The 18,582-nt window shown below is 42.9% G+C and overlaps 1 protein-coding gene across 1 annotated transcript in view; it reads left to right on the plus strand.

Moving 5' to 3' along the window:
• CCDC28A (coiled-coil domain containing 28A) overlaps window positions 1-18,582 on the plus strand; it is a 35,120-nt gene that overhangs the window by 9,736 nt on the left and 6,802 nt on the right. The window contains exons 2-5 of the mRNA XM_088453826.1: window positions 4,690-4,883; window positions 8,913-9,073; window positions 9,624-9,778; window positions 11,874-11,896. Of these exons, the coding sequence (XP_088309952.1) occupies window positions 4,726-4,883; window positions 8,913-9,073; window positions 9,624-9,778; window positions 11,874-11,896 (497 nt within the window). The 5' untranslated portion in view covers window positions 4,690-4,725. The remainder of the gene's footprint in view (window positions 1-4,689; window positions 4,884-8,912; window positions 9,074-9,623; window positions 9,779-11,873; window positions 11,897-18,582) is intronic.

Consider the following 18,582-nt stretch of genomic DNA (forward strand, 5'->3'; position numbering starts at 1 on the left):
GCATCCTCCCCAGAAGTTTTTTTGCACAAATCCTCCATCAGATGCAGTGGCCCTTCAGGAAGCTATTTACTCCCTGCTGTAGGCAGGGGTTATTAATAATCTCTGTTCCTGTGTTGGAACAAGGAAGGGGTTATCATTCCAATCTATTTTTGGTTCAGAAACCGAATGGGTCTCATCGCCCTATACTAAATCTGAAAACCCTCAACAAATTTGCCCATGTACCCAAGTTCCGTATGGAAACTCTTCGGTCAATTATTTTGGCAATGGAGTCTGGGGATTTTATGGTTTGCCTAGACATTCAGGATGCTTATCTGCATGTGCCTATTGCATCATCCCACCAGCAATTTCTATGGTTTGCTGTCCTGCAACAACATTATTAATTTCAGGCACTACCCTTTGGTCTATAAACGGCCCCTCTGGTCTTTACCAAAATAATGGCGGTTATGACGAACTACTTCAGGATTCAAAGAATCAGAATACTATCATATGTGGACAACCTTCTGATATTGGCACAGTCTCCAGCTGCTTTACAACACCATCTCAAATTGACCATTGCCTGCCCACCTAAGCACGGCTGGATCATCAATTGGAAGACATCCTCTTTCTCCAACACAGAAGATGGTACATCTGGGGGCACTTCTGGATTCTCAGGCACAAAGGATATTTCTGCCAGAAAACAGGATTGTGGCCCTATCATTGCGAATACGCAAATTGCTATGCAAGCGAAGGGTATCCATTCTATCAGCGATGCAGGTCCTGGGGTCAATTGTATCCACCTTTGACATGGTGGATATACTCAGTTCCATTCCAGGCCTCTGCAAAACTTGTTTCTCTCCAGGTGGAACGGACAGTATCATTAAATAAGGTCCCAGAGGATCCTTTCAGAGATTCGTCTCTCTATTGTGGTGGCTACAAAAGGATCATCTGGACGAGTCGTCCATTCTGGATTCCAAATTGGGTGCTTCTCACCACGGATGCCAATCTTCGCGGATGGGGGGCAGTGACAGGTCATCACACCTTTCAGGGAAGATGGACAAATCAGGAAAGTCATCTGCCCATAAACATTCTGGAGCTTCGAGCAGTATACAAATCACACTTCGTGGCATAGGACCTGCTCCAGGGCAATAATTCTAGTAGCTCCTGCTTGGCCCAGACGTCATTGGTTCACCGACATACGGAATCTATCCATAGACAGTCCGTATCCTCTTCCTCTATGGCCGGATCTGTTAGCGCAGGGTCCCTGCCTGCATCCGGACTTACCTCGCCTGTCTTTGACGGCGTGGCTCTTGAGTCTTCAATCTTAAGAGCCAAGAGTTGCCCCAGCTCTGTGATTCAAACAATGCTTAGGGCACGAAAGTCTTCCTCTACCCTAATCTATTACAGAGTTTGGCATTCTTTTGGTCAATGGTGTTCCCACAGAAAATATGACCCTAAGGTGTTTAGGGTTTCCCGGGTACTGGCTTTCTCCAGGCTGGTTTGGACTTTGGTCTCCGCCTGGCCACTTTGAGAGTGCAGGTTTCTGCACGGTCAATCTGGTTCCAGAGAAAGCAAAGGTAAAAAATGGGGTACTCCTGGGTGCTAAACTCCCACAGCAGCTAGTGCACTGCCTCAAATCCTGTTCACCTCAGGATCAGAATTAATAGTATAGTTAAAAAATGTGAGGCAGATTGCTCTTATCGCTGAGATGGATAAAAAACAGAATGGTGTCTGTTCCAAAGACAATAAAAGTTTTAATAATCATATTCACAATGTATTCACAAAAGTATAAAACCAATGAAAAAAATAAAAACAATTCAATCCACAATATGTAGCATGTGATGCTACACGAAGATAAAATCCGAATTAGATCTATGATAGATCCAGTATATAACATATATAAAGATCTACCTCAAAATTATAGGGAGCAGATGAAGTAAAATAGACCGTACCCAGGTGTTGTGCAGTGGAATCCCTAGGTCACCGGTTCCCTTGAAATTCCTGATGTTTCTAGGGGGTCATACACACAGGGTCCCAAAGCTTACAGACCTGCGGTGGCAGGTGTGTTGACCTTTTTAAGAAAACCTCCCAGGACGTCTGTAAGCTTTGGAACTCTGGCCCTGATTCAGAGCCGGACACTCTGACAGAGCGCTCGCTCTGAATCAGGGCCGGCCTTCTTCATTTTTAGAGCGGCCTCCTGGCCGCTTGTATAGCTGTGGGTGACCACCCACAGCTATAGCGAGCGGCCAGGAAGATGGTCGCGATGGTCAAGACCATCGCGACCATCGGGCTTGCGACGAGACCCTTGTGGTAGGGTCTCGTTGCTGCAAGCCCTGGAGTGCTTTCGGCTCAAACAGAGCCGAAAGCACTCCCACTGACATCACTTGTGATGTCAGTGGGGCCGGCCCCAGACGGTAGGCGTTCCCATGGGAACGTCTCCGTCTGGGCAGGCACGCCCCTGGTGGGCGTGCTGTCACTCAACATCGACAGCACGCCTCCCTTTGGTGCGAGACCCGTAGCGACTGTTTGACCGTCGCTATCCGGGTCTCGCGCATGCGCACGACTGAGCCGCCTCCGTCGTGCGCATGCGCACTGGGCCAACATCGACCCGCTCGCGAGCGGGTCTGAATTAGGCCCTCTGTGTGTATGACCCCCTAGAAACATCAGGAATTTCAAGGGAACCGGTGACCTAGGGATCCCACTGCACAACACCTGGGTATGTTCTATTTTACTTCATCTGCTCCTTATAATTTTGAAGTAGAGCTTTTATATATGTTATATACTGGGTCTATCATAGATCTAATTTGGATTTTATCTTCGTGTAGCATCACATGCTACATATTGTTGATTGAATTGTTTTTATTTTTTTTTTCATTGGTTTTATACTTTTGTGACTACATTGTGAATATGATTATTAAAACTTTTATTGTCTTTGGAACAGACACCATGCTGTTAGCACTGGGATGGATAAAAAAAAGAGAAATCTTCCTCTCATTTTTTAACTATACTATTGGTTCCAGGAAAAGATTGCTTCTTTACCAGATGTTAGAATTTTTTTTTCAAGGGTTTCTCTGAGTACAGCCTCATTTTGTCCCATCAGTAGCACCATAGGATGTCTTTGGTTCTCAAGGGGCTACAAGCTCCCCCATGTGAACCTCTGGACTCTGTAGATTTGAAATGGTTGACAGCGAAGACACTTTTTCTCCTCGCTATCTCTTCTGCACGCAGAGTCTCTGATTTGGCAGTGCTCTCTTGTCTCTCCCCATTTTTTATTTTTTAACCAGGATAGAGCTGTTCTCCACACAGGGGCGCCGAGAGGGGGGGGAGCGGGTACAATTTACCCGGGCCCGGACTTCCAGAGGGGCCCGGCGGGGGCCCGGGTCCGGCGCTGCCCCCCCTCCCTCCTCACTATCTCCCAGCACACAGCGTGTGCTGAGATGCAGTGGGAGATTGCTGTGGCTGCTGCTTAGCAGCCGCGAACAATCTCCTATGCCTGAGGGGGGGAGCGATCACACTTACGCGCCCCCCCTGGCTTTGCGCCGGGCTGAGGGGCTCGCAGTGCTACGCGGCGCTGCAAATGTATACTTTTTTTTACTTTTTTATTCGAGGGGGCGTGGCCACGCCTCCCACCATTAGGCCACGTCCCCTCTTTACCGGGGCCCGGCAGCGCTCTCAACGGCCCTGTCTCCCCACAAGGATTACCTTCCTAAGGTAGTGTCCCGTTTTCATGTCAATGAAGAGATTGTGGTTCCAGCTTTTCAGTCTTCAGACCTTTCTGTAGGTGAAGCTTCCCTGGATGTGGCTCGTGCTCTCTCTATGAGGAGCGTACAAACTCTTGGCCTGATTCAGCAAGGTTCACTATTCTGCTAAGGAGCGTCCCCACCCTTAGGGGAACTACTTTAGGACATCCCCATGGTATCCCTGTGGATTCCTATGGAACCTGAAGAAGAAAATAGGAGTTATGGCAGACTTAACATTGATAACTCTTATTCTTCATGGACCACAGGGCACCCACCCTGACGCACCTGGCTACATTTGGTAATTTTTTTTTTTTGCGGTCATGGATTCCCTCATCTTGTATGAGTTTCCGGTGTACGATTGTTCTTCCTTCTCCGCTTTCCTCCCCTGCCTTGGGCTTGTTTACAAAACTGAATGCCTGTGGCGGGCTATATGTGGAGGAGGACCAGAGGCATCCTGGGAGCTGAAAGCTTTAACTGTTTGGTGCCTGGATCACTCCAACCACATTATCCCTGTGCACCTTATGGACCTCAAAGAAAAAGAGTTATCAATGGTAAGACCACCATAACTCTTATTATTTGGTGCTGGACCACCAACCTGAGGCACCCCTACAAGTGTCCCGAGGCACCCTACGGTGCCACGGTGCAGTTTGGGAACCACTGTAGTAGACCAAATTCTGCTTTAGTCTCAGAGTGGCTTTAAAATAAAATGACATGACCTTGTTTGAAGTATTTGTAACGTGTTACCGGGCAAGTGCATAAAAACATTAGATAGAAGATAAAGATGGCTTTAGATTAGGGCATGTGTGTGGCTGAGGACAGTTTAGTAAGTAACAAATTACACACATTGCTTTTGTCTGCTTTAACAGGAACTTTGGTATCTTAATTATCAACCACTCAGAATTATTTTTTTTTATACAGACCATCTGTTCTGTGTAATAGTATTGATGTATTTTTTTTTTTATTATTTTTTTAGGTTACAAAAACAGAGAGCGAATAAAGCTCTGCCTCAATGGATGAGAGGAAGATGAAAAGGAGGAGTCCTAAGTCCTCTACTAGTCATCCTCCACCACTAGTGAATTCCAAGAAAAACGCTGTCCCACTCAGCAAAAGTGCTGGATTTTCAAATGCTGTGCAACAGCCAACTGTGCAAAAACCAAAGCTGAAAAGGTGAGCTTACATACTATAGATTTGCTAATATAGCAAAGCTCCAATCAGATTCTAAATATGTACAAATGGGCCCAAGGTGTGTTGTACCTGTGCTCCATCAACCGTATAAACAGAGAATGTGTTAGAGATAAGCGGTCCATATAGATAACGGGAGCATAATGGAGTGAGAGTACATGCAATGGATGGAAAGGAAGGTGCCCATTACATCTATAGGCCTGTTTATTACGAACAGTTGCACATATTGAGGCTGATTCTGCATTGCAAGTCTGTGGCTGTAGTCAGGATGGTAAAGTGTGATCGCTTTGCCACTGTTCAGTTCACACTCCAAAACGCCCTATTTTGCTGATTTTTTTTTTTTGTGAGATAGGGTGGAGAGACAGGTCCAACTCAGAATAGGACGGACATGTGCAAAAAAAAAAAAAGTATAAATTCACCTTTTTGCATGCACTGTATGCAAAGACTTGCCATTTGAGATACGTGGATATTGGCCCCATTGTGATCTCATCCTCCCCAGGTTCCAGTGTCACTAGAACCAGTTTGTGCAGTTGGAAGATGATCTCTCTCACAGACCATTAGTGGACACCTTCCAACCATTTTACCAAATGCAATTTTTGATCAGATTATTATTGTGCATCAGACTTGTTTTTAGCTTGCACAGGCTGCAATATTAGGCCAGCCACTTGAAATACCTACCTAAGTCACAGTGGGCCTGATTCAGATCCGGACATAGAGCCGATTTGGTGGCAAATGACCGATGTTTTGTGCGCATGCTCTGGAGCCGAAGTGGGCATGTGTTGCGATGGTGCTGCGGCTCCAGTCGCTGTGTCTTGTTAGCCGCAGCCTGATTGATAGGTTGCAGGCGTTTGGGGGCAGAGACGGGTCGTGACTTTGAAAACTGAGCTTGTCTCCTCAGGTTTTGGATCATGCCAAAGCCAGAGACTGAGTCTTCCAATGTAGATTCACTGGCCAAGGCAATTTAGCTGAGGTGGACATTAGAGCAACCTACCTGACTATCGGCAGGTTGGGCAGTATGTTCAGGCGATGACAGACCAGCAGGAGCACACATCGGTGGTCGTTGCTGGCATATTCACTGCACGATTAATGAACGATAACGATTTCGTAATCGTTCAATCGTCCATTTATATTGTGTAGTGGATATGCATTTTAAGATAAAGTAATCCAGATATCGACAGTAATCTCAGTATAACCCTGGGCTAGTTTCATTATTGGTAAACTCAAAAAGAATTTCTCAAAGCCAGAGCAATATGCGATATGTGAAAGACAGCAAAAATATGTCTGAAGATAATAAGAAGATAAAGAAAGTCAAAGGGCACTCTGATTAAAAGAAGACGCCAAGAAAAGACGAACTCGCAAAATATGTATCAAAATGAGCAATTAATGTGTGTCTCGGTCAATGATTGTGCAATAAATTTTCAAATTAATGGTACTAGATATCAAATTAGCACAAACATAATCAAAATATCTGCGTTAAACACTGCCTTACAGTCTATAAGGTTTAGGTTGTTCAATAAATATGAATAAATAAGTTAATCAGCAGTGTGGGGTCATTAACCACAATATGTTGCAAATAGGGCATGTAATCTGTATATTCCAAGTCTGAAAATACCATATTTAGTCCTGTGAATCATAGGAAAATCATTAGGCATGTATTCAGTATATCCCAGGTCTAGGCATACCATATTACATCATGTGACTCATAAGAGAATCACAGGAAACCAGATGTTGCAGATATAGTATGTATTCAGTATATCCCAGGGTAACGCATACTAAAGTAATGAGGATCCATATCTAAATAGAGTGCTTATTGGGTACTGCTAAACCAACTAGGACCAAATATATGCACATAAAGCAGGTGTTCAGTATATCAAAGGTTTGTGCTACCGTATTTCAATTGTGAGTCACAGGTAAATCACAAGTATTTGTTCAGTATATCCCAGGTATGAGCATGCCACTTCGTTCACAAAATATTGTCTGTAGTAGATAATACATGTTTTCAGTATATCCCAGGTTTTGGCCTACCAGGAGAGTAGTCTATAATCAGGATCTATTTCTTATACAGTAATGCTTAATCAGTACATATACATTTGCTAACACACACAGAACACTTATCACATTTAATAGTGTAATAGTGCTTAGCAAATAACATGTTTAGCCTTGTGTCAGAATAGTGGTATAGGTAAAAGAGTGGAGCGCTATCTATTTTCTGAGAGCACAATGGCTCTCAGATAGTAGATAGAAGCAGCATCTGCTGTTAGGGTACCTCCACATCTGTCTGTCCTGTTGTCATTGTAGCGCAGGACAGCACAACAGTGCCTAAAAGGATTGCCCAACTGCTGCTACCCTGAGCTCAAGGAACTGTAAGTCGTGGAGTGAGAGTGTGGGTAAAATGTTTTATATAGTTTAAAAAAAAAAAATCTAATACAGATGTGTCCTACATCTTTGATGTCGGTCCACGCATGGCGCAAATCGTGTGCCTGCGAGTAGATAAACGCACTGCGTTGGCACACTCTACTTCATAGGATTGGTTCAGGTAATCGCATGGCGTGATGCGTGCGCACGTCTGTAGCGCGATTAGCAAGGATGTAAAGGGGGCACATCTGTAGTTTACAGTGTATATATGTGTGCGTGTGTGTATATATATATATATATATATATATATAATATAAAATATAAATTACTTTTTTTTTTTAACTGTATAAAACTTTTACGAAAAAAAAACGTCCCAAAATTGTGGATTATTGTAAGTGATCAAATTATTTAAATAATATCTATTTATCCCCAGTTCAGTATAATTTTATTTGAGTATTTGTTATTGAAATTACACTAAATCAGGTTTATATAGGTAGTGTTCACTCTAGCTCCGGCGCGAGGCAGGGCGCCGGAGCTAGAGAGGGCACGTTCGTGCGCGCGCCGTAGAAGGGGGCGTGGTCATCGAAAAGAGGGCGTGTCTATAAGGTGCGTCCCCTTTTCGTCACTCTTGGGGGCGTGCCCGGCACTTACGGACACGCCGGGCAGCCCCCAAGCCCTGCAGACAGGGAGAATAGATACCGGGCGCATGCGCCCGGCGTCTATTCTCCGGTGGTGACCGGGTCACCGCACATTTCTTCACCTGCGGGACACTGTGACCCGCAGGTGAAGACAGTTCCCGCAGGCTGTTAGGGCAGGGCGCTTTTTGCCTTCCAGAAAGAGGGCAGGGCGCCGCGCCCCGCTAAAACAGCCTAATGGGAACGCTATATAGGTATAATTTACAGAATTTGATTATATATATTTTTTTTTTTTTTAGAATATTGGGGACATTTTTGGAAAAAATATTATCCAGTTAAGTGGTTAATATCTCACATGTTTCCCGAAGATATTTTCACATACGCTCAGCCACATGTACTTATATAACTGCAAGCTTCCTGTTTACGGAACTAGTTATAAGAATTAAAAATTCTGCAAAAAAAAAAAGTTGACAGCATAATGTGTGTACCGTCAGAAAAATGCACTGGTTATACTTACCAATGATTGTTATGCAGAATAGGCATGCCTGATAGATGAATGGGAGAATAGAATCTGGTCTCCAGTGGAAGCTAGTACTACTTGATCCAAGCTAAATTAGATTAAATGGCACAATATTATTACTAGACAGATTTGCTATGCAGAAATGCACTGTGTGGATTGAAATATTCATGTACAGCAACGTCAATGACTTCTCGGCTTTTTGAGCTGTACCATTATTTTTGACTAATGATATGAAAGGATTTGTAGTAGATAAAAAAAATACAACATGTATTTTATCTTCATTGTTAATATCTAGAATTTTTAAAGGTGGGATTTTAGTGTTACTTTAAAAACAAAACATTTTCCAGTGATACTGCTGCAAGCGAAAATAGGTCTCGTTAGTGACGGTTCTGTTGGTAAATATAGAGTATTATTACTAGTTTTGGTAAGTGCAAGTGGATCCGATATGGTACAAATTGCTAAATGTATAATGATCATAATTTTCTGTGTTTTCTTTCCTTGAAGAGCTATTAAAGAAAAATCTAAATCTCAGGGAGAAGGCAAAGGCGCTTCCTCTGCCCCTATTCAGCACTCTTTCCTTACAGATGTGTCTGATGTGCAGGAGATGGAGAAAGGTCTTCTGAGTCTTCTCAATGACTTCCACTCAGGCAAACTTCAAGCTTTTGGTAAAAAGAAATATATTTTTTATTTTTGTATATGATGAATATGAAATGCTTTGGAATACTGCTACTATTAAGAGTTGAATCACTTACACCCAGGAGACGGCCAGTCTGTGGGATGAATCAATATTCATAGGAATACAACTTATACATTCACTAGGAACTAGCAGCATCTGTAAGAACAAGGCACTGGTTCCAGGAGAATTGATGCTAGTTCTACACACAAAATGATGGCTTCCGTGATAGAGCTACTTTAATACATCTGATATTATTAATCCTGAGTTTGTTCTCCAGATAGTATTTATTGGGGAGTGAAGGTTAGTTCTGTTTTTTCCAATCCTTTTACTGTATGTACATTCACATAATGAAAATACAACAGAGACTGTGCTTCCAACACTTGCAGTATACATCTAATTGATAGTGAGGGAGAAGACTGGGCTTGTATTTCTAAATTTTGATATGCTGTGTAAATACAGCTCTTATATGCCAGAGTTAAGTGTCAGATCTTATGTAACATAAGCTAAAGTGTCAGAACTCTGTACAATTGCTTTCGTAGGCAATGAATGTTCCATTGAACAGATGGAACATGTCCGGGGGCTGCAGGAGAAGCTTGCTCGTCTGCACTTAGACTTGTACGGTGAACTGGAGGAAATGACTGAAGACAAACGCAAAATGGCCAGGGATTCCAATCTTGACCGTCTCCTTTCTGATGTACGTTTTTATGTGCATATATCAAAATCTATTTAGTAATATAGATTACAAATGTGGAATTGTGTATTAATTGATATCAATAGAACTGACTCCTTTTAAACAAAAAGTATATTAAAAACACAAACTCTATATGTTCTAAATGTCTGAAACAATATAAAACCATAAACTGATTAGTGTGACTGCTCCGCTCGTATGATCCTCGCCAGAATGGACCTAAGAAACCTAAAATATAACCAGACAAGAAGGCACTCATAGTGTAGTATATATGACCCCACTAAATGGAAAAATGAATAGGTATTAAACTTACTTAGTACAGAGAATAATGCACTTATCTGAATTTACTCCACTCCAAATATAAAATTCACCAAAGTGTTCTTGGATGACAAAGCTGATGAGCTTATCCTTAAAGATCTTTTTATCTGGAAATATAGCCCAGCACCAAAGAAACTCAATGTAATAATTAATATATTTAGTATATTGCAAATCTGTTAAAAACTTGTGCACATAAAATTTAGATAACAATAATATGATAACCAGAATCCTAGGACTGGAACAGATGTTTTATCCATCACGGGTTGCACTCATAGAGTGGGTACTCCTATTCACCATGGTCCTTCCTGGATTGGGGTGTACAAATCAAAGCACAGATTCATCCAACACATTTCATTTGAACCAAACTTCCTCAAGAATTTGATACATGGGCTCATGATGGTACTTAAATAGGGCTATTAATCAACTAGAGCCAATCAAAACCCTCCTGGTTATGAGAATCATAATGACTTCAAATAAAACTACTAACAAAAGGAAATAAGACGCCAAAGAAAATGTCCGCCTTTAGTTACATATTTTATGTTTTAAGTGTTAGTGTTACTAAATAAAGTTATAATGAATCTTGACTAAAAGTATGAAAGAATAACAAAGCAAAATAATAATAAATCTTTTCATAAACACCAAAAGTTGCTTATATTATTGATAAAATGTCCATTAATGCTGTGGACATATATTCTAAAAATGCTAATGATGTAATAATAGTGCGAATTAAAAGTCACACCAAATGTGTTTATTGACTGAAGCCAATAATTGGTACATGTCACAGTATTAAGCCTCTGGTTGCACCTTCCATATTCAAGTAAATATTTTCCATTATTCTTCTAAAAATCCAATAAAATATCCAACAAGCATTATTATTTCCAGTAGAGTGTGTGTATATGTATGTATGTGTGTGTGTGTGTGTGTGTGTGTATATATATATATATATATATATATATATATATGTGTGTGTGTGTAAATATGTCATCCACCAATTTACATGCACTGTAACTAATCAAACCATCAAATGAGAATGCAAAATACAATAATATTGAACAAGTATTCTTATTGGCTCAGAAAGAAAGCAGTGTTGTTACACTGGCCATGAGACAACCAAATGCGGGTATCATACATGTATATCCAATATGATTCTTTCCTAGAAAATATTAAATATCGTAATAATCTGGTGGTATATGTTCCAATACAGTAAACTTAAAGGAGTGGGGGCTCAATTCACGCAAAATGAATATCGCCAGGAAAGAGCTCCTGCAGCTATTCAATTGAGTGCGCTCCTGGGGTGCGAGCAGAAATCCAACAAAACTCTGGGAGCTCCTTCCCAGCGCTACTCCATTCGCATTGAATTGCGCCCTGGGAATTGGAATTATGCGCATGAGTGAAATGTCTAGGTAGACTGTGATTGGAGACCTTATTTAAATGCTCCTTCACACGAATATTTATAGGCCCTTTAGTTTCCCAAAGTAGTAATAGCCACAGCTTCAGTCTATTTTCTATGTAATATTCCAAGTTACTAGGGATCTTAATTCATATTTTCTGCCATTAACAAGTATTAAAGACAAAAAACATCAGTATAAACCGATTACGAACAGTTGCTTCTTATGGAAAACAAACAAGTAGAATAGTTCCTGTGATTTCATATAAAACCTTGATATGCAGTCTTATTAGCTGCTAGTAACAAATTTCATAGCCTATTCTCATTGGTGATATCATTATGACATTAATTTGGATTGTGTTGTGTATTAACTACTGTACTTCTTTTTATTTGAAGCTGGAAGAGCTAAATTCTTCTATGTATCCTTTTGTACAATTTGAACCATATTGTTTTCAATGTCTTACCTTGTATGTTTTCTTTGTTATATTTGCCATACCTTGGGGAGAATTTACGAATTATACTATAAATATCTGATTTATAAAATCTAATGCACACAAGGGGGAGAATTTACTAAGCAGCTGCTTCTGTAAGCCGCTGCTTCCCGGTGGGTTGCAAGTGAGTATTTTAAATAGCACCCAGAGTAAGTGTTAAGCACGCCGGGCTTTACACTGATTGCAGGTGCCATTTTAATTTTGGCCCCGTAACCCGCCGGGAAGCAGCGGCTTACAGAAGCCGCTGCTTCGTATATTCTCCCCCTTGTGTGCATTAGATTTTCTAACTCAAATCTTTATAGTATAGTACACACACATTTTGTGTACATATGTTGCTAGCACTTGGAAGTAGTGCATACCATCGGCCTGATACTCAGTTGGATGAAAATCAGGAGCCCGTGATCCCATATTGCGTGCACAGAAAGAAATGTATATATTTGTTCATATGCAGAGCTGTACGCATCTTGCATTGCACCCGCCCCAAATCCATATAATTGGTTTGTTACATTACATTATCACAGCCCTATACTAGTTGCAAAATACAAGTCTGGAACTAGGCAAATGTACACCTACACCCAGGTCTGTGTTGCCATGTCGTTCATGAACTTTGTCTCTGTACAGCCCAGTGCCACCTCTTCAGTCGTCAGTGACTGAAAGTCATATATATTTCAATCTCCTATATGTGCTAGGTTCCGGACCATTTGCAGTACAAAAATATGCACGATAAGCTCTGACAACAAACATACATTCAACTCTGCATCAGTCCTCATAGCTGAAATCTTCAAGATCCACATCTTGCTTGTTGCCACTTATCAGCAAGGAGTCAGAATAGACAACCATGTGCACTATTTTAGGCATCATTATTATTAGAGATGTGCGTGGACCCCCGTGTTTTGTCTTTTGTTCTATTTCATTGTCTTGTTTTCGTTTTGCCAAAACCACCCTCACGTGTTTTGGTTTTCTGTATTTTGGTCTGGATTTTGTTCCTACAGTATGAACCTCAATAACATTAATTTCCAGTCATTTCCAGTCAATTTTGACCACTCACAGCTCAAAATATTGTTGTCACCCATATTGTCCAAAGGCTAAACTAAGCAACGGAGCAGCGGCACAGACACACAGCAGTTTAAAAGAATATAGCGCATCTATGAAACATTGCAGCATAGCAGTGGAAGACCGGATGGCAGTTTAATAAACCATATGACCCCATAGGTTCCCAAGGGCAGTACAGGGAAATGGAGGTGGAATATGTAGTGGAAGGCAGGTAAAGCATTGATTGATTTAAAGAAAGTTTTGATAGGTGACCTTGCAAGAGCTGTTTTCCAGCAACTAAAAAAGAAAAAAAGCCATAAAAGGGTTGCAAAAGTAGCTGGCCGTACTACTCCCCCCCCCCCCTCATAATTGGGTAACACACCCCTGTAGTACATTTTTGAGGTGCACCAGAGAGACTTGAGTATGACGAGAGCTAGCTCAGAGGCCTGAGGGAAGTACAGGGAAATGGAGGTGATGTATGTAATGGAAGGCAGGTAAAATAGAATGAGCGATTGATCAATTAAAATAATTTAAATGAGACCTGGCCTTGTATCATCTTGTTCATATTACTAAATATGCTTCATAATTCTGTACATTTTTCTATACTGTGAGGCACCACATTTCTGGTTAAAATGTGTTGCAAATGAGTTATGTGTTTAAAGCATTAACCAATAAAAATAAAAGCGCATCACCAATACCCCTAAACAACCCATAATGAAATGAAAACCGGTCCACGATGGAATTGTTCTTGGGGCCCGCCAACCCACCAATATGTTGTATATTATTATCATTTATTTATATGGCGCCACAAGTTTTCTGCAGCGCCTTACTAAGTACATAAACAAAAAGGTGACCAGTGACTTACAGAACAAGACAAGACAAGGACATGGATAATATACATAGCTACATTAGCAACCATAACAACCACATAAGCAGCCAAGCATAAGCAACCAAGTGTTAGGTGCCCTATTGGTGAGTAAGAAGTAGATGAAAGTAGGGAGAAGCACAAGAGGGTAGAGGGCCCTGCTCATAAGAGCTTACATTCTAATTGTTTGTTTATTATTTATGTCATTTTAATTCTTTCACATTTCATTAACACTTATTGATTTATCCTTACACATCTATCCTTTACACTTCACTATCACCTTTTTTCCCCTTTTCGTGTGATGCCCTGGGGATGGTCCTTGGCTGGAATAGGGTAGACTGGGAGGAAGGAGCATGTAGCTGCGAGTTAGGATGACAGCTGGAAGGCTTTGATGAAGTAGTGGGTTTTGAGAGCCCGTTTGAATGATTGTAGAGGTGGAGAGCCTGATGGGGAGAAGGGGAGAGTTCCAAAGGTGGGGATCAGTGCGGGCAAAATCTTGGAGGTGGGATAAGTAATAAGTTGGCATGAAAGTCGGCGTGCATTAATTTAACGAAGAGGGCGGACATGAGTGAAGGGAGATGAAAGCAGAGATGTAAATGGAAAAAGATTGGTTGAGGGCTTTGTAAGCGAGCTTGAGAACCATAAATTGGGTTTTGAAAGGGAAGGGGAGCAAGTGGAGGGCTTGTAGGAGAGGAGAGGCAGATGTAGAGCATTTGGAGAGGAAGATGAGCCGAGCAGCAGCATTGAGGACAGACTGGAGAGGAGAGAGGTGGGATTTGTGGAGGCCAGATAGGAGGAGATTACAGTAGCCAAATCTGGAGATGACCAGTGAGTGTATGAGGGTTTTAGTAGCATCCTGGGTGAGATAGGGTCTGATCTTGGAAATATTTTTGAGATGGAAACGACAGGACTGTGAGAGGTTCTGGATATGTGGTTTGAAGGCAAGAGATGAGTCCAGGATAACTCCAAGACAGTGCACTTTGGGGCTAGAGGAGATAGTTGTGCCACCAATTGATAAAAAAATAGTGGGAAGTGAGATTATGTGGGAGGGTGGGAAGACTATCAGCTCTGTCTTAGACATATTAAGTTTAAGAAATCGCTGGGACATCCAGGAAGAGATAGCAGAGAGAGAGTTGGAGATACGAGCCAGAAGAGAGGGGGAGAGATCAGGGGATGTAAGGTAGATTTGAGTATCATCAGCATAGAGATGATAATGGAGGTCAAAAGAGCTAATGAGTTCACCTAGAGGACGTATAGAGGGAGAATAGGTGAGTGAGGGATTTAGAGCAGGAGAGGGTGGTCCACAGTGTCGAAAGCAGCAGACGGATCAAGGAAAATGAGCAGAGACTAATGGCCTCGGATTTGGCAGTAAGGAGGTTGTTGCTGACTTTCGTGAGAGCAGTTTCAGTGGAGAGGAGAGAACGGAAGCCAGACTGAAAAGGGTCAAGGAGGGAGTGGGAGGTAAGCAGAGCGGTAAGGCGGCTGTAGACAATACGCTCAAGGAGTTTGGAGGCAAAAGGGAGGAGAGAGAGATGGGTCGGTAGTTAGGCAGTGTTAGGATCAAGGGTAGGTTTTTCAAGAATGGGGAAGACACGGGCATGCTTGAATGCAGAAGGGACAGAGCCTGATGAGAGGGAGAGGTTAAGGAGGTGGGCAAGATTGGAGTAGGCAGAAGGAGAGCGGTAACGGAGGAGGCGGTAGGGGACAGGATCAAGAGGGAAGATGGAAGGGGGGGGGGGACCAGATGAGGGCCATGACTTCCTCTCCAGATGGCCAGTTCTTCCTGGCCTTCGCTCAAAATTCCTCCATCACTTGGCTTCCTGGCTCTTAATCTTCAAATGAGCTCTCAAAACCCATTTCTTCCGCAATGCTTTCCAGGGCTCATCCTAACCCACTACTCTATGCTCCTTTCTCACTATCTAGCCCATCTGTGTCACCCCTGTTTGTCTGACCCTCCCCTTTAGAATGTAAGCTCTCGCGAGCAGGGCCCTCTTCCCTCACGTGCTTCTTCTTGCCTTACTTTTACTTTCATTTACAATGGCACCTAAAACTTGGTTACTGACACCCTGCTGCTTATTTAGGTGTTATGCAGCATTGTTTATAAATCATGTACTTGTCCTGCATTGTCTGTACTGTTAATAACTGTTGTCTTGTGTGCTCATTTGTTTCTGTACTTTGTAAGGTGCTGCGGAACCCTTGTGGCGCCATATAAATAAAGGAGGATAATAATAATCGAGTTGGTAAAGTGGATGGGGAGGGGTGATCCGGGAAAGGAGTAGGTGTAGAGCTGGGAGATTGGTTGGATATGATGTCCTGATGTATTTAATCAATTTTGGATGTAAAGTAGGTAGCAAAGTCAAGGGCAAGGAGGGAAGACGGGGAGGGGGTTGGCGGAGGAGGGAGTTGAAAGTAGTGAAGAGACTCTGTGGATTAAAGGACTGAGAGGAGATGAGGTTCCTGAAATATGACTGTTTAGAGAGGGAAAGGGCAGCACTGTAGATAAGAGAGCATAAATTTGAAATGGAGAAAAACTGCCTTAGAGTGATCTTCTCCACTGTCGCTCGGTGGTTCGTGAACACTTTTGCAGGTATCTGGTGCATTTGGAATGCCAGGGTTGAGGAGTGGATCTGCGAGTGTGAGTAGTGATCGCCGGAGCAACAGAGTCCAGAGCAGAAGTAAGGGAGACATTGTGTAAGGGAAGCAGCTTGTTCAGGGTGGGAGAGAGAGAGGATAGGGGACAGAAGTGAGTCAAGCTGGGAAGAAAAAGAAAGTGTCAATAGCCTCAATGTTACGCTTAGTGATGGTGGCTTTTGGAGGTAGAGGAGAAGAAGGAAAGAGGGACAGGTTAAAAGCGAGAAGGTGATGGTCAGAAAGGGGGAATGGGGAATTGGAGTAATCAGAAATATTGCAATGGTGAGTGAAGACCAGATCAAGCAATTGGGAGAGGCCAAATGAAGATGTTAGGAGGCAGATGGTTCTATGGGGATATCAATTGGAATATTGAAGTCACCTAGGATAATGGAGGGAAGGTCAGAGGAGAGAAAGTGAGGGAGCTGGGATGGAACTTGGAGGGAGGGCCAGGGCGATGGTAAATGACAGCTGCTTGGAGGTGTACTGGTTGGAAGGGAACCTGTAGAAGGTGGGCAGGGAGGTAGATTATTGAGATGTGGATGGAGGTGGGGTAAAGTGACATGGAGAGGAGGGTGAGTGGAAAGATTAGCAGTGAGGTAGCAGGACCCCGGTGGAGTATAAGAGAATGAAAGTGGAGTAATGGGAGACGATTGGGAGGAAGGCAGACAGAGGAGGAAGTGGAGGAGATCAGGGGGAAAGGATAAAAGTGGAAGGAGGTTTCTCTAAGAGTACAGTGTCAGAAATCACTCACACACAGCACTTGAGGACACACTTGTGACTCTCTTCAGGCTTGTGTGAACACAGGACCAGATTCAGACCCGGTCGCAAGCGCTGAGCGCTCGCAACTGGGTCGATGTATACCCACTGGGCATGCGCACAACAGAGCCGGCTCCGTCGTGCGCATGCGTGAGACCCGGCTAGCGATGGGTGCTCCGTTGCTCCGGGTCTCGCACTAAAGTGGGCAAGCTGTCGATGGTGATTGACAGCTCCCCCGTTTGGTAGTCGTGGCCGGGGGGTGGCTTCGCAAACAGGTGTTCCCAAGTGAACGCCTGCCGTTTGTGGGCGGCCCCACTGACATCACCAGTGATGTCAGTGGGAGAGTTTCCGGCTCTATTAGAGCCAGAAACTCTCTGGGGCTTGCGGCCATGAGACCCTACCACAAGGGTCTCGTCGCAAGCCCGATGGTCGCGATGATCTTGACCATCGCGACCATCAACCTGGCCGCTCACTATAACTGTGGGTGATCACCCACAGCTATGTGAGAGGCCGGGAGGCCGCTCCAAAAAAAAAAAATAACGCCCTGATTCAGAGCGAGTGCTCTTTCAGAGCGTCCGTCTCTGAATCAGGCCCACAGTTTGTTCTTCAGCCTTCGTTTTGTTTTGATGAATTTTGATGATTTTGTCTGTTTTAAAGGTGAACATGTAGCTGTAGAGTGAGAAGGTGTTTCGTGTGAGGTTTCGGAAGATGCCTGACTGTTTGGTCCCGGCTTCCGCAATAGGAATACTAGTGCATGAAACATCAGTAGCAGGACCACCACTCGCAAAGGAAGGCTTTCCAATGCGTGTGGTGTATGATCGTTTGACGTCTTTCCGCAGTAATTTTTCATTTTCTTATTAGAGGTGATGTTTACTTTAACATTGTAAAATATAGTTTAGATTTCAGATGCCCTTTATTGAACGTTATTTCCCTTGGACCACCTTTAGTAGGTATTGAAGTAATTCCATGACTGCTGGCAGCAGCTGCATTATTAATACTGGGTTCCTGCTCCTGCTCTTCTATCGACTGATCCATTTCAACTCCTAGTATAAGGGTGGCACCATACTAATGATGTTATACTTTTTAACACAAGATTTATATTAAACATTTTTTTTACCGTGCCTGAGCACACACCAAACTGCCTCACAGCGCTCCTAGTATAAGGGTGGCACCCTAGTAGTAATGATGACTTTCTATAATATTTTTTTTAATAAAAAAAAAAAGTGCTCCAGTAGGTTTTTTAAGTAACACAGTCCTGCGGTTGACTCCTGTGGCGGTTTTTGTGCCTCTACAGTGCACCTAAGTTTTTTTTTTTTTTAAAGCCTACAGT

Source organism: Taudactylus pleione, unplaced genomic scaffold (genome assembly GCF_031769625.1).
Source record: "Taudactylus pleione unplaced genomic scaffold, aTauple2 ptg000006l, whole genome shotgun sequence".
NCBI lineage: Eukaryota > Metazoa > Chordata > Amphibia > Anura > Myobatrachidae > Taudactylus > Taudactylus pleione.